Source organism: Antechinus flavipes, chromosome 4 (assembly GCF_016432865.1).
Source record: "Antechinus flavipes isolate AdamAnt ecotype Samford, QLD, Australia chromosome 4, AdamAnt_v2, whole genome shotgun sequence".
Lineage (NCBI taxonomy): Eukaryota > Metazoa > Chordata > Mammalia > Dasyuromorphia > Dasyuridae > Antechinus > Antechinus flavipes.
The window spans coordinates 88,093,348-88,108,815 of record NC_067401.1 but is presented as its reverse complement, the minus strand read 5'-3'; the positions used below and the strand labels follow the sequence as shown (position 1 = coordinate 88,108,815).

The 15,468-nt window shown below is 36.2% G+C and overlaps 1 protein-coding gene across 1 annotated transcript; it reads right to left on the bottom strand.

Moving 5' to 3' along the window:
• Positions 1 to 978: 978 nt before the first annotated feature.
• Positions 979 to 8,457, bottom strand: MAP1LC3C (microtubule associated protein 1 light chain 3 gamma). Its single transcript, XM_051993503.1, has 4 exons — positions 8,294 to 8,457; positions 8,129 to 8,184; positions 7,810 to 7,916; positions 979 to 1,996 (listed from the first exon to the last, which is right to left on the bottom strand). The coding sequence occupies exons 1-4, from the start codon at positions 8,349 to 8,351 to the stop codon at positions 1,756 to 1,758; spliced, it is 462 nt and encodes a 153-aa protein (XP_051849463.1). The 5' UTR covers positions 8,352 to 8,457; the 3' UTR covers positions 979 to 1,755.
• Positions 8,458 to 15,468: the final 7,011 nt, after the last annotated feature.

The following is a 15,468-nucleotide window of genomic DNA, read 5'->3' as shown; positions in this document are numbered from 1 at the left end:
ACTAATGATTTGGGGACAACCAGAGTTCAACTCCCTTCTTTTTCTAAAGTTCTGATTTCCAAAGTTCAGTCTCTTGAAGGACATTATTGATAATAAGATGAAGCTAACTTTCTTAACACTCTTGTTCAAACCTCACCCAGGTGAGGTTCTTTGAACCTCAGTTCTTTGAAAAGATTGTCCAAGGATGGGGTTAATTTAGAAGTAAATGACACACTCAAAGTTCATTTGAATAGGTTCAATCCCTCATTGTAATATTCATTTTCTCATTAATTATTAACCAGTTAGAATTGCTTGCCACCCTCTGAACACTCTTTCTAATGAGCATATAAACATGAGCTGCTGCTATGATTCTCTTTGGTCTAAGAGACAAATGGCCAAATGGTCATCCTTTTATTAAAATTCTGGCATCATTAATAAAATGATTAAATTACTCAGAAATTCTCTCTCCAACTTTTTACAATGATACAATATAAAGAAAATCATGGACATAATTAGTATTGTCCAAAATGGGTTTCAGGTAGTGAATTACCCTTTCATTGAAAGTATTCATGAGTCTCCTGAAAATTCAATTATCAACAACACTGTAAAAAGGGACTCATCTTCCCTGTATGGTCTCTGAAGTCCCTTTTAACATGGAGATTCTGTGAGTAAGAACAAAACAATGTAAGACAAATCTGGGGTAGAAAAAATAGCATTAAAAGAGCCTTAAAATGTGGCCAAGGTATATTTACATTTGGAAATTGTAGTATTAATTTAATGTTATAATGGATGGACTCATCAGAAATCTCTCAATTGTCCAATGATGGATAGTCTACAGGAAACTCACTCTCAAAAAATAATGTCCTTTCCTGAAACAATCAACAAATAACATCGCAGCCACTGTCAACCTTGTCCTCTTCCTTCTCCCAACTCCAAAACCAAAAAAAAAAAAAAAAAAAAAAAAAAAAAAAAAAAAAAATGTACTGGGGCTTGTCCTGCTAACATTACCAAAGTGATTTATTTGGAAAATTTTCAAACAATTCAAGCAAGACATTTAAAGTTATAGGGATGTTTCAAGAGATAAAGACATTATAAGTGCTGATTCGACAATTCAATTGAAACTAAAGTGAATGTTTTGGAGATACTGATGAGAGGAGGCAAACTAGTATTTAAAGCTGTAGTCAAGGATTACACAGAAGTAGAACAGATTTGGTATTTAGAGGATTTTTTAAAAAATTGTTTTGAAAGTTGAATAGTTATGGATTTGGGACTACCTGGGGACCAATACAAAGCAGCAGAAATTTTAATAAAGGCAGATTTTGCAGATATGTTTTAAACAGGATTTCCCGAGCTATATGGGACTTTTTTTTTTTTTTTGAACCAAGCAGAGATAACTTGTAGAATAGTGATTCTTTACAGACTCAGAAGATTAAGTATAGTCTTTTCTCAAAGTGGGACACAAGACAGATGATGCCTCCATTGAAGTTTTTCCTTACTCTGGGACTCGGTAGAAGTGTTTGACATTTAAACATAATTTCAACTTTCAGTCTTCTTTTCTTCAATAAGATTGATTATATGAAGGCACTATATAAAGTAACCCACTCCCATTCTGAATGTTTTCTAAGGGCTTTATACTTTCAATGACCAAAAGCAGGCAAATGCCTGGATTTTGTTCATTGGTTCTATTCAGTTTACTGTAGCCCATCCTGTTTTTCACTGGAGAAAACCAATTCCACTTGTCAGAGTTTGCTGAATTATTTAAAGGACAATTACCTCCTAACCAGATGTGGGCTGAAGGTGTTTGAAGGACCCTGGGCCAAAGCTATGCTGTAGCTCAGGATTGGTCATGAGCAATGGGCAGCCAAACATCTCCTGGGAGGCATATGTTATATATACAAAACCATCTTCATCCTTGTAATCCCTGTAAATCTCTGCCATAGTCACACTCATACTTGTTAAACTCTTGTTGTTCACCAGGAGGTAAAAAGCTTCAGTGGCTGTCAGAACCATGCGACTCCTAAAATAGGAAGGGAGGAGAGGGTTAGCATGAGAATAAAGACGGAAATATGAATTTATTAAGCACCTAATATGTGACAGGCACTATGCTAAGTGCTTTATAAATATCTTATTTCATCCTCACAATAATCCTGGGAGGTAAGTACTTATTATTATCATCTCATTTTACAGTTGAGAAAACAGGCAAACAGTGATTATGGATGACACACTTATGTGTACAGCTAGTGTCTGAAGCTGGATTTGAACTCATATCTTCTGCACTCCAAGCCCAGCACTCTTATCTAAGTTCTAAGGTTGGTATTATTAAATTCTGAGTCTTCTGTGGAACACCAGAAACATTTTCTCATAAAATCATTTAGTACTGGCTGGGTCTTAGAGATTATTTAGTTCCATTTCCTCATTTTATAGATAAAAATAATTAAGAACCAAAGAAGTCAGCCTAGTGTGGTAGACAGAGAGCAGACTACATTGTTTTAAAGACCTGGGTTTCAAATTTAAATTTCTAGTTGAGTGACCTTGAGACAAGGAATACATCATATGTAGGTCTTATCTGTCTTGGGAGAAAAAGTTTCCTTTATAAGGAATTTCCTACAGCAATGAAATCAAAGATCTGGTTTAAAAAACAAACACATTTATATGCTCTTGATACTTGTGGACTATTGGTGATGTTCTGGTTTGATTTCACAATAATTCTGTGAAATAGATATTATTGGGGTAGATAGGTGACACAGTAAATAAAATGATCTGAGTTCAAATGTAACCTCACATAATAGCTGTGTGATCCTGAGCAAGTCACTTAACCCTGTTTGCCTCCGTTTCCTCATATGTAAAATGAGCTGAAGAAAATAGCAAACCACTCTAGCAGCTTTATCAAGAAAACCCCAAATAGAGTCACAAAGAGTAGGATACAAGTGAAAATGATTGAACACCAAGCACACATATTATTATTATTATTATTATTTTAATGCTAATAGCTAGCATTTAGTAGACTTCAAGGATTATAAGCACTTTGCATATGTAATCTCATCTGATCTTCACAAACCTGAAAGTTACATGCTATTATCCCCATTTTATAAACAGGAAACCAAGGTTAAGAGAGTTTAAATTTAATTTGTCCAGGATTACATAATTAAATATCTAAGACTGATTTGAATTCGGGTCTTCCTAATGAAAATTCCATTGTCCTTTCTGCTATACAATCTTGATACCTAATTTACCAAGGAGGAAGCTGAAGCTTCTTCTCCCTGGTTAGAATATGGACTCAAATCCAGCTCTTCTTGACTTCAAGTTAAGCACTGACTGTACTATAGAAGAAACTGAGATCTAGAAAAGTAAAGGTCACACAATAAAGACCAGAGTATGGCCATGAACCCAAGTATTCTGTTTCCAAATATCAAGATTTTTATGTACACACTTTCCCTACATTCTGTCTCTTTCCTCCCTTTCTCCTCCTTCCCCTGCCATTTTCAAAAGGATTGGACATTAATAAAGCCTATGTTTCCTTTTACTTGGTCCATTGAGGATACAACCCAAACTAATTCTATTCAACAATGGATATAACTCAAACTAATTCTACTCAACAAGTACTTGAATATCAATATAACTGTCTCTTAAAATATTACCACATATTTATATTTTATGTTTTCAATGAAATTTTCACATTTAGCATTTCCTTTGGGACTAAGAACAGTTTTTTTTTTTTTTTTTTGAAATATTAAGTGTCTGAGGTCGAATTTGAACTCGGGTCTTCCTGACTTCAGGGCCTGTACTCTATCCACTGTGCCATCTAGCTACCCCTCAGAACAATCTTTTAAAGTATGTAGGACAAAAATCAACACCTCCTAACACCAGTGAAAAAAACTAGATTTGGGAAATGATCTAACAATAGGAATCTAGTTGGCCTTTTGGATAGAGCCCTGGGCATGGCTATGTTCAAATCCAGCCTCAGATACTTCCTAATTCCCAGCTTATTAAACTGGGTTTTAAGATCCCACATGGGGTCTCATTGCAGAATGTGGGGATCACAAAATTATGAATTATTTCAATAAATGTTTGATTTGTTTATTTATTTTATATACCTACATATTTGGGGTTGCTTAAAAAATTGTCAGACTAAAAAGGATCACGACTGGGAAAAGTTTAAGAAGTTGTGTACTAGCTGTGTGATACTGGGTCAAATCTGTTTCTTTCTGTCTACTTCAGTTTGCTCAACTAAAAAGTGGGGATGATAATAGCACCTACCTCTCCTAGGCTTGTTGTGAAGATTAAATGAGATAACATGTATACACTGAAAAGCTCAGTACCTGGCATATAATAGATGTTTAAAAAATGTTTTTTTTTGCTTTCTTTCCTACTGTCACACAGCCAATTCATGGCAGAGCAGAGACTAGAACCGGAGGTTTCTAATTTTCAAACTGAGACCTTTTCATAATGTTCTTTAAAAACATTTGAATTTCTTTACACATCATATTCATTCCCAAATATATCCTTCTCCACTTCTTCCCTAGCAGATCATCCATACTTTGTAACAAAGGAGAAAAAAAAAGTTCCACAAAACTAACATACACATCTTTCTTTCTTATCTCTTTACTTGGTTGTTAAAGTGTTCATTAAAGTTCTTTTGAAAAGTGCCTATAGCCACTATAAGATGAGTAGTAGAAGGCTCTCTACAATGTGGTTAAAATTTTACGTCTGATTGTGTGATCCTGGCTAAGTTCCATGACCTTTTAGTAGGTAGGCAGCTTTCTAAAACTCTTATGTTTCAGCATTTGGAGAGCTGCATTGGTAGAAGACATTTCTTTACAGGAAGTTCCCTACACAGTGAAATCACAGGTACAATCCCCATTCTTATGTCCACTATTAACTGGGTAAAATTTTCTAGTTAATTGAGAAAGAGGATACAGATAATAGACTACTTAAAAATGTTAAACAATTTTTGTTGAACATAAAAGCCCTCACTTTAAGTAATAAATTTCAGCTCTGTCCCATCATCAAACAGACTATTAAAGCAGAACGATTATAATTTAGTCCCCTCCTAAATGTCTCTGCTCAAAATCCAGTAGAGATGCTGTAAGGGAACTGATAGGTTAAGTATATTTAAGGAAGGGGGAAAACTAGGCACTCTGGGTAAACTCATAAGAGCCAACAGTGTTTATTACAAACTAGCCTTAACTCTACACTTAACACAAACATTTTTTTTTCTGTTAAACAATCCAGCATCGTTTGGGAGAAGTCATTTTGACATTTGAACACTGCCAGTTCAAATCACCAGTTGGTGATAACAAATTCTAATTCTGTCCCAGCATGGTGACAAACACCTGTAATTCCTGTTATAGAGAGCCTAAGGCCAATTAATCAAGAATTCTGAACTGAAGTAGGGCTGAAGGGAAGAGGAAGAGAATAAAAATTTATTCAGTGCCTACTATGTGCCAGGCACTGTGCCAACTTCTTAAAAAACCCCTCATTTGATCCTCACATCAACTTTGTGAGTTAATTTACATTTGAATAAGAGCAAATAGGAGATTTGTAACTTTTTCAAAGTCTTTCCTACTCAATGTCCAGACTGCATTTGAAATGAGGACTTCTTGAATTCATGCCCAGCACTGTATCCTCTGTACCTAGCATTTTTATGCCACTTTAAGATTCGTGAAGTACTTTATAAATATTATCTCATTAGAGCATCACAACAATTCTGGAAGATAGGTGTCATTATTATCACCTATATTTTACAAATGAAGAAAAGAAAGTTAGAAAGAGGTAAAATGATTTATCCACAGTCACACACATCTAGTAAGTAGCTGAGGCAGGATTCAACTTAGGTTTTCCTGACTCCAGGTCTAGTACTTTTAGGACAGAAGGTTAACAGGCTGCCTAAGGAATAGTGATTGACTTAGGTGAGAAAAACAAGGCAGGTCAAGGTTTTAATACCAACCAATAGTGTCAATCAATGATTGGTTATTGTACTTCTTGTCTGGGTGAGAGGGAGACTTAGTGTCAAAAGAAAATATTCTAATCATTTACCCTTTCCTTCTTCCCAATTCATATAGGAATAACTTCAGCCCAGTAACTTCCTTGATAGGAATGGAGAAAAATATAAAAGAATATACTAAGAAAAACAAAAACTTGTTAACAACATTGCTGCCTCCTTCTTCCAAAATAACAGGAGGAATTTTTCTCCCTTGTCAATTTTCTTGACCTCATCTATGGTTCATTCACATTTTTAAAAGTCTTGTTTTGTAATGAATTTAACCACTGTTGGCTCACTCAAGCATTTCAATCTATAAAGCACAAAGAAGAGGGATTGTATGAGAAACTATGATCACATTCTGCATTATATTACACTTATATGTGTACACATGGTACTGTTACTGCATGGTAAACTCTTTGGCACACTCTATCATGGTTTCATCCTTCTAGCACCAGCTGCTTGGTTGAGTGTCTCCAACATAACAGATGTTTAAGCAATGACCATTGAATTAGTTGTTGGGAGAAAACAGCTTATTTAAGTTATAAAACTCCCCAAGGAAAGTCCCCAGTTTCCTTTTTCTTTAAACTTAGCTCCCAGACATTTATTTTTAGATCCGAATGCTTTTCAGTGAATCCATGCTTAGCACAATGCCTGACAAATAGAAGGTGCTTCATAAATATTTACTTATTGATCAATAATCAAGGCAACATAGGTTACTATCTTTCCCCCCTCCTTTCTTTCTTTTTTTTTTTTTCCCGAGGCAATTGAGGTTAAGTGACTAGCCCAGGGGCACACAGCTAAGAAGTGTTAAGTGTCTGAGGACAGATTTGAACTCAAGTCCTCCTGACTTCAGGGCTGGTGCTCTATCCACTGTGAGCCACCTAGCTGCCCTCTAGGTACTATCTTTCAAGTCCGAGGAGCTAGTTCCAAATAGAATACTGATCATTCGGTGCCTGATTGTAGGGATGCCAAGTAGCCTCCATGGGCTTCCATTTCCTCATCTGCAAAATGTGAGATTTGAACTACATAGCCTTCCAAATCCATTCCAGCTAAAGCTCCACGATCCTCTGACAATCCATCAATTTATGCTTGGTTTCAAGATGTCAATTTTCTTTTTTGATCCTTTTACTCTATTTTTGCTGGGAAGAGTGTAATAGAATCCCCTTGGGATACAGATGGAGATAGCAGGTACTACTTACTACTTTAAGGGTTTTTTTGTTGTTGTTGTTTGTTTTGTTTTGCTTTTTGTTTTGAGACACAAGAGGGACAGTCACACTGAAGCACAGAGAGGTACAGTGACATAGGGATAGACACAGACATATGCCAACAGACACACAAAGAGATATATAGACACACAGAGAAAACACATAAAGACAAAAAGCAGAGCGACATACAGACACAGGGAGCCAGACAAACGGAGGGAGACAAGAGTACAGTAAGTAATAATGAATTTTTAATACAGAATGATTTCAAACAGTAGGCTTTTTTTGCACTTAGCTCTGGATAGCTTCCTTTTAAATTCTGGAACAAATTCCAAAAAAGGTGGGGTGAGAGAACAAAGGTGATTTTTTTTTTTTTTTTTTTTTTTTTAAGAAGCACCTGTAACATTAGGAGAACTCAAGTAGTATTTGCTTTAGGTTTGCTTTGCCGGAGCGCTCCAAGTTAGGTTTCTCCAGGAGGTTAACTACAAGTTCAACATTTCCTGGCCATCCTGAAGAGAAAGGGTGAATCACAGACAGACTCCCCCTCTCAGAGCTCGTCCAAGAGAAGCACGACAATGATCTTCTCCCCAACTCCTCCCACCCCTCCTGTAAGTACAGAGCAGTATCTTTAGTTTTGCCACCTACCTAATGATGGTTAGAAACTGAGTCATGGTCAGCTCCTGGGGAACGAGGAATTTGGTTTTGTCCAGCGCGGGAAGGTATTTCTCCTTCTGATAGCGTTCAACTATTACCTGTTAAAACGTTTAAACATAAATTGAAGGCAGGCCAGCTGCTCCCTTGTGAGCGGAATTGGACACGATCCCTTGCCTAGAAGCACTGAGTTCAGGTGGGAGTTGGCGGGAGGGTACATCCCGGGGCCCCGTGATTGTTCCATTGCTCCATCGCTCTGGGCTCCCAGCGGTATCATTACCCCACCCACCTTCTGCAACCGGGACCTCCTTACCGGTATCTTGCTTGGGAACTTTGCCCGGAATCCAGCAACTTCCTCTTTTCTGGTGGCTGCAAAAGTGCAAATGGTACACGAAGAATTAATCAAACAGGTCTGTATTCATCCTTTCCCCGCGGTCCCCACCTCCCTTATACTAAGAAGATTCCCTCTTAGATGTACCTAAGCTTTTCCGTTGCTTGAAAGGTCGAATGGATTGATTTTTCTGCTGAGATTGCATTTTACTCAACAGGTTTTCTGTGAGGATTGACTTTATTGCAGATTTTAAAATTTCCCAGTAACTAAGGGCTATGCTATTTCGTTTTCTCCAGCTGCTTTCAAACTGTCTGCAGGAGCCTAATGAAGTACTTTATATAGTCCTGGGTGTGACGTCATACTTTCCCCCTCCCATTCCCCCCCCCCCCTCACAACCCAAACCCACAGTTTGTGCAGTGGAGGTCAGCCTCACAGATGGAAATGGAAAAGTGGGTCTGTTTTGTTAGTCAGAGAAAGTCCAAAGTTGCCTTGCTCATTATCAGAGAACATTTTCCCCTTTGAGGCTAAAGAATTGAAGGCCTCATTATAACATTATCTTCCTAGTCTATTCCATCTATTTCTTTAGGAATGAAAATCCCTTGTACTAAAATTCTTTGGGTATTTCAATAACTATTTGGGGTATTTCAATAACTATAACTCTTGGGGGGGAGGAGTCCAAGATTGATCTAAATTATATTCAATTCTACTCTAAAGTTAAGTGATAAGGCAAAATTCTACTTTGAGTTTGCAATCTAATCTAGCATATCATTTTCCCTCATAGAATCCTATTGAGGGATGAATGGTATAACAGATGGAGGACACTATTCCCGATTCCCTATTTTACAGAAGAAGAATTTGAGCTAATTAGTATCTTTTAGTAACCTCAATGTTTCAAACTTGAGCACCATCTAGGACTTCTCTCCAACACCTGTATCTAATCAGTTGCCAAACCCTACTGATTCTGTGTCCTATTCATTCTTATTGAGTCTCTCTTAATCTTTTTCAAGCTGTTACCAGCCTAGTTCAATTCATTTACTTTACTGATGGGATTACTGCAATAATCTCCTAACATCCTTCTGTCTCAGTTTTTTCCTTCACCTTAAATATGTAAATATTGTTATATAAACATATAACTATCCCACTTCTAAGGTTTTTCTCAAATCATGTTACTCTTTATTCAAAAATCTTTAATAACTCTCTACTGCTTTTAGCATAAAGCTTGAACTCTTTTTTCCCCCCAATTTTAAAAAAAATAATTATAACTTTTTATTGACAGAACCCATGCCAGGGTAATTTTTTTACAACATTATCCCTTGCACTCATTTCTATTCCGATTTTTCCCCTCCCTCCCTCCACCCCCTCCCCAGATGGCAAGCAGTCCTATACATGTTAAATATGTCATAGTATATCCTATAAACAATATATGTGTGCAGAACTGAACATTTCTTTTGTTGCACAGGAAGAATTGGATTCAGAAGGTAAAAATAATCCAGGAAGAAAAAAACAAACATGCAAACAGTTTGCATTCATTTCCCAGTGTTCTTTCTTTGGGTGTAGCTGCTTCTGTCCATCATTGATCAATTGAAACTGAGTTAGATCTTCTCTTTGTCAAAGAAATCCACTTCCATCAGAATACATCCTCATGCAGTATCTTTGTTGAAGTATATAATGATCTCTTGGTTCTGCTCATTTCACTTAGCATCAGTTCATGTAAGCCTCTCCAAGCTTCTCTGTATTCGTCCTGCTGGTCATTTCTTACAGAACAATAATATTCCATAACATTCATATATCACAATTTACCCAATCATTCTCCAGTTGATGGGCATGCATTCATTTTCCAGTTTCTAGCCACTACAAACAGGGCTGCCACAAACATTTTGGCACATACAGGTCCCTTTCCCTTCTTTAGTATTTCTTTGGGATATAAGCCCAGTAGGAACACTGCTGGATCAAAGGGTATGCACAATTTGATAACTTTTTGGGCATAATTCCAGATTGCTCTCCAGAATGGTTGGATTCGTTCACAACTCCACCAACAATGCATCAGTGTCCCAGTTTTCCTGTATCCCCTCCAACATTCATCATTATTTTTTTCTGTCATCTTAGCCAATCTGACAGGTGTGTAGTGGTATCTCAGAGTTGTCTTAATTTGCATTTCTCTGATCAATAGTGATTTGGAAAACTTTCATATGAGTGGAAATAGTTTCAATTTCATCATCTGAAAATTCTGTTCATATCCTTTGACCATTTATCAATTAAGCCTGAACTCTTTAGTTTGACATTCACATCGTGCTCCAATCTACCATCCCAATCTTATCTTAGACAGACTTCTCTTTTTATTTTAATTTTATCTTTTAACCAAACTGACCTACTTATCACTTTTTTTTATTAGATCCAGTCCATTCCTATCTCTTTTCTTAGAGCATCCTTTGTGCCTTGAATTAATTCTTTTTAACTCTACCTATTGAAATCTTTTCCAATCTTAAAGATACAATTCAGTTGCTAACTCCCCATAAAGCTTTCCCTCATTCTTTCTACTTGAAAGTGATACCCATCTTGTTTAATCTTTCATGCACTCTTTGAATTTTTTCTATGTACTTATCTATCTCTAGAAATATATATTTGTATTATACTAATGTTAGTAGAAAGTTTTAAAGGGATTTGTATTCATATCCCTTTTCTCCCTATTAGACTACAACCACCCTGAAAGAAGTCATGTCTGATTCATCTTTGAGTCATGAGTAACCAATTTGCTCTACAAATTTATCATTCCGTTGTCATGTCCTCGTTCATGATCCATTTGGGGTTTTCTTGCCAGAGCCTGGAGTGATTAGGCATTTGCTTCTCCATTTGATTTTACAAAGGAAGAAACTGAGGCAAAATTGTTACATGCCCAGGGTCACACAACTAGCAAGTCTCTCAGTTATAGATTTGAACTTCAATTTTTCTAACTCCAGGCCCACTTTACTGTCCACCTAGCTGCCCCTGCTCTACAAATAGATGCTTAATGCTTGTGAAATTGAATGGAAACGAAGTGGAATTGAGGAGACAAATCTAGTTTAGCATTGATTTAATCCTACAACAAAAAATGGTTTCCTAATGATATAATGATTGGTTTATACTCAGTGTAGATCATATAAGCTAGAAGCTCATAGAGCCAAAAAAAGACAAGCAGACTAGAAGCTCTTGGAGTCTGAGACAGATTTATTCCATCTTCTGTCTTTGTGGTGGCTGGAGGCTGAAGCACAAACCTTTGGATTTTGAGAGATCCAAAGGGCAGAGAAGAAGGCAGGAACTCAAGCTCTCAGAACCAAAGAGAGAGATAGGCCTCAAAGAAAGCTAACTGGGCCCTAGGAAAAGAGACAAGACTTTGAAGGAGACAATAAAGGATTTGGACTTTAACACCTGGTTGCACTTGTGGTGATTATTGTGAACTGAAAGGAAGGATGCTCCCAAGACCTCCAGAGACCTCCACGAAAATCCAACAGAGAACATTACATCCACCAATCATTTATTTAATAATTAAAATTTTTTTTTGTCAGGAATACAAGGGAAGTTTACTGCTTACAGACTTCATTTTCTCCCTTTTTGTGACGATTAGGACATTAGTCTTCTATTTCCTCACAAAAAGGAGAGGCTACAGCCTTCTCCTTTCTCTCTCTTTTTCTTTATGTTCAGATTTAGTCAAAAGCATTCAGTTTTGAATTGGGAGGGGTAATTTAGATTGTTGTTGTCATTGTGTGTATTGTTTTCCTGGTCCTCCTTGCTTCACTTTACATCAGTTAGTGTAAGTCTTCCTATGTTCATCTATAGAGTTCATACACATTTCTCCCTGAAGAAAAAAACATTTTATAACACTCATTTCTTATAATTTGTTTAGTATTTTTGTTCTAATTCTTACTTCAAAAAGTATTACAAGCAATATTTTGGTGCATATAGAACCTATCTTTCTGCCTAGCATTTCTTGATTAATCTAAGATCACTTCGTGCTTCAGCAAACACAGCTGTTCCTTCTGTCATGGACACAAATTCACCTTGGTTTGGAATCAAGGTCTAATGGAACTATCAGTAGAAAGCAGATGTTGAGGGATATTAGAAAAAGAAGCAGGAGAAGGATCTCTAGATTTTATTAGTAAAAGGACATCAAGGTTGGACTGTGTTATCTGCCACAGAACTCTCTCTTCTTACTTCAGGAATCTTTTCAAGGGCTTTAACCCTGACCTTATAGAGAGACCAGTGTGGGAGTAATATGATGTTTGTGGAATCTCCTGCTATAGTAGATAGGGCATAAATAACAAGACTCAGATAAGACATGGTCCTAATCATGCTTATGATATGATTATGAAGAATTTTAAATTTAAAGAAAAAAAAGGATTGTTTTTTCATTCTTTCGTTTAATTCCTAGAAAAAAGTATTGGATTTTTTTTTTTTTCAGCAGAGACTTACATTTAAATCCTACCTCTGACACTAGCTATACAATCATGGACAAGTCACTTTAATTGAATTTTAGTTATCCAATCTCTAAAACTGAATGATTAATATCTTCAGTATCTACCTCACTGGGTTGTAGTGAAAATTAAGTTAGAGAAGATAGGTAAAGGCATTTGTAAATTTAAATTGCTGTCTAAATGTCTATTATTGCTGTTGTTATTATTATGCTATATCACTTACTAGCAGAATTTTAGACCAATTAATTTAATTAAATACAGAAGATATTTTTGTAGTGTCAGATTGCAGCAGGAGGCAATTCAAGTTTTCATTTGAAAATCAAGCACTGATTAATGTTACCGAAGCTTAAAGTCTATTCAACTAGTCTCTAAAAATACTTAAGTTGGTTCCTATAGCAGCAGCTATAAAAGATTCATTTACTTCATCATAAGACTCCTTGTAGTGTATACCTGAATTTTTTCTTATTGTGGTTGTATCAAGGTTTAGTGTACCATGGTGCTCAGCTAACTTGTGTGCTCACTTCTTTGACCACGTGGATGCTTCAATGCTCACATAGACACTATTTCACAATTACTGTTTTGTTTTTGTTTTTTAAAAATAAAATCAGACATTAAAAGCAACACTTAGTCAAGTCAAAAAGCATTTATTATAAGCTTATTATGTGCCAAATATTATTGTAAGTGATGGATACACAAAGAAAGGCAAAAAGACTTTATCCTCAGGAAGTTTATATTTTAGTGGGAGTGATAACCTATAAACAATTTTGTAGATACAAGAAAAATATAGATAACATAGGAAGCCCTTTAATAGAGGAAGACATCAGTAGCTGGAAGACATAAAAAAATCTTGGAACAAGTGGCATTTAAGCTGAAAGGAAGTCAGGGAACTAATTCTCTCTTCTAGGTGGGGGACAATTAGTTCAAAGGCATAGCATTAATGGAGCAAGTGTTACAAATTGGCCAATATTGCTGCTATTGAGATAAGAACAGATAAGGAGAAAGACTAGAAATGTAGAAAGATTGTGGGCAAATAAGTTTGTATAAAATTCTAAAGTTGATAGGGAGGCATTAAGTTCACTGAGGGAGGATGGCAGGTGGGGATGGCAAGCCTACATTTTAAAAAAATAATCTTGGCAGCAGAGTGGAAAATGAATTAAAATTGGGGAGATCTGAGGAAGAGAAACTAGTTAGGGGACTATTACTCATATGACAGAAGAACCCTCCACTTACTTTTCATTTTTAACAACATGTATGACATAAAACTCCAATATTGGGAGTCAATGTCAATTTGAAAGTCAGGGAGGAATGAAGGATAAAAAGATTAAACATAATCTAATCTGGGACTGAGTAGTTCTTTTTGAAATGACCTTATTCTGATTTATTATTTCAGAATTCAGAATTTTAATATTATTCAGAATTTCCTTTCTTTTCCTTCCTCCCTTCCTTTTTCTTTCTTTCTTTCTTTCTTTCTTTCTTTCTTTCTTTCTTTCTTTCTTTCTTTGTACCTATTCAGAGAGCCCTGGTGGAATTAGTCTTACCTATTGTTACTTATCCATTAAAATGATTAAGAAGGCAGTTGATCTCTGTGCACTTCATCTGAAATATGGGTATCTACTTTGCTGACTTTACCTTTTTTTTTTGAAGAAATGACTGTAGAAATTCAAATCTTAGATTCAAATCTTAGAGATTTGAAGTGTAAGTAATAAATTATTATTATTAAAATACAAAAAACCACAAAACTACAATGTTAGAGTTCAAATGTTGGAGTTCTTGTTCTTCTCAAAGCACAGCTGGTTTAGAGGCTTAGAGCCCTTCGGATGTCTCCAAATCCAAAGGTTCTGTCCTTCAGCCTCTGCCTCTGCGTTCTTCAGCCTCCAACCAACACAAAGATAGAATGTCCAAACCTTCGTCTGCCACCAGAGTCGCTCCTCTTGAGTCCAGCTGAGCTCTCTTCTGCGACCAGCCAGCCAAGAGGAAAAAATGTATTCTGCCATAGAGCCCTCATCGCTGGCCTTTTATCTGACTCTTCTGAGAGAATGGGATTATGGGTTTTCTCCCATAGTGCTCTCTGGCCCAACGAGCTTCAAGGGAGGTGTGAACTCATTGAACTCCAATGAGTAAAGGTGTGAACACAAGCCTTGTATTAATTAGTTCTACTTAGTACCTTGTTTCAGGTTCTGCCCAAAACATCTTCTTGTAAGATTAGATCAACTCTAATTAGTTAGCAGTTAGTAAGGATTCCAACACTACAATATTAGAAGTTAATTATTACTTATACAGCAGTGAGATTATTCTGTACTGAGAGGTTAGCTATTTTTAAAGTCTGTATATAAAGAAACCTAAATGAAGATGCTCCAGAAGCTGCTGAATTGTGAACTGAAAATAGAGTACCTGCTTCAGTAGTGACCTGCACATAGATAGGACCCCAAACAGTTGCCGCAGACCACACTTTAGTGTCAAGAATCCTATTAATATAAATACTAACCTCTTCTTGGATGAAGACATCTTCTATCTTTGGAAGATGGAAACAAGAAAAAGTAAGTAAGCTCTGATCAAGACAATTCCAAAGGACCCATGATAAAAAATGCTAATATACTCCAGAAAGAGGACTAATGATCTCTGAATGCAAATGGAAGCATTCTTTTAAAAAATTTCCTTTGTTTTTCTTGTTTTATTTGTGTTTTCTTTTGTAATGTGGCTAACACAGAAATATGTTTTGCGTGACTTCACATGTATAACTGATAGCAAATTTCTTGCCTTCTCAAGAAAGGAGCAGGGGTTGGAGGAAGTAAAAGAATTTGGAATTCAAAAATTTAAAAAAAAAAAAGATTGTTTATATATAATTGGGAAACATTTAATGAAATAAATAAAACT

Coding starts and splice junctions, on each gene's coding strand:
- MAP1LC3C (XM_051993503.1), bottom strand. CDS start 8,351: ATGCAATCTCAGCAGAAAAATCAATCCATTCGACCTTTCAAGCAACGG. Junction 8,185..8,293: donor CAAGCAACGGAAAAGCTTAG/GTACATCTAAGA, acceptor GCACTTTTGCAG/CCACCAGAAAAGAGGAAGTT. Junction 7,917..8,128: donor AGTTCCCAAGCAAGATACCG/GTAAGGAGGTCC, acceptor ACGTTTTAACAG/GTAATAGTTGAACGCTATCA.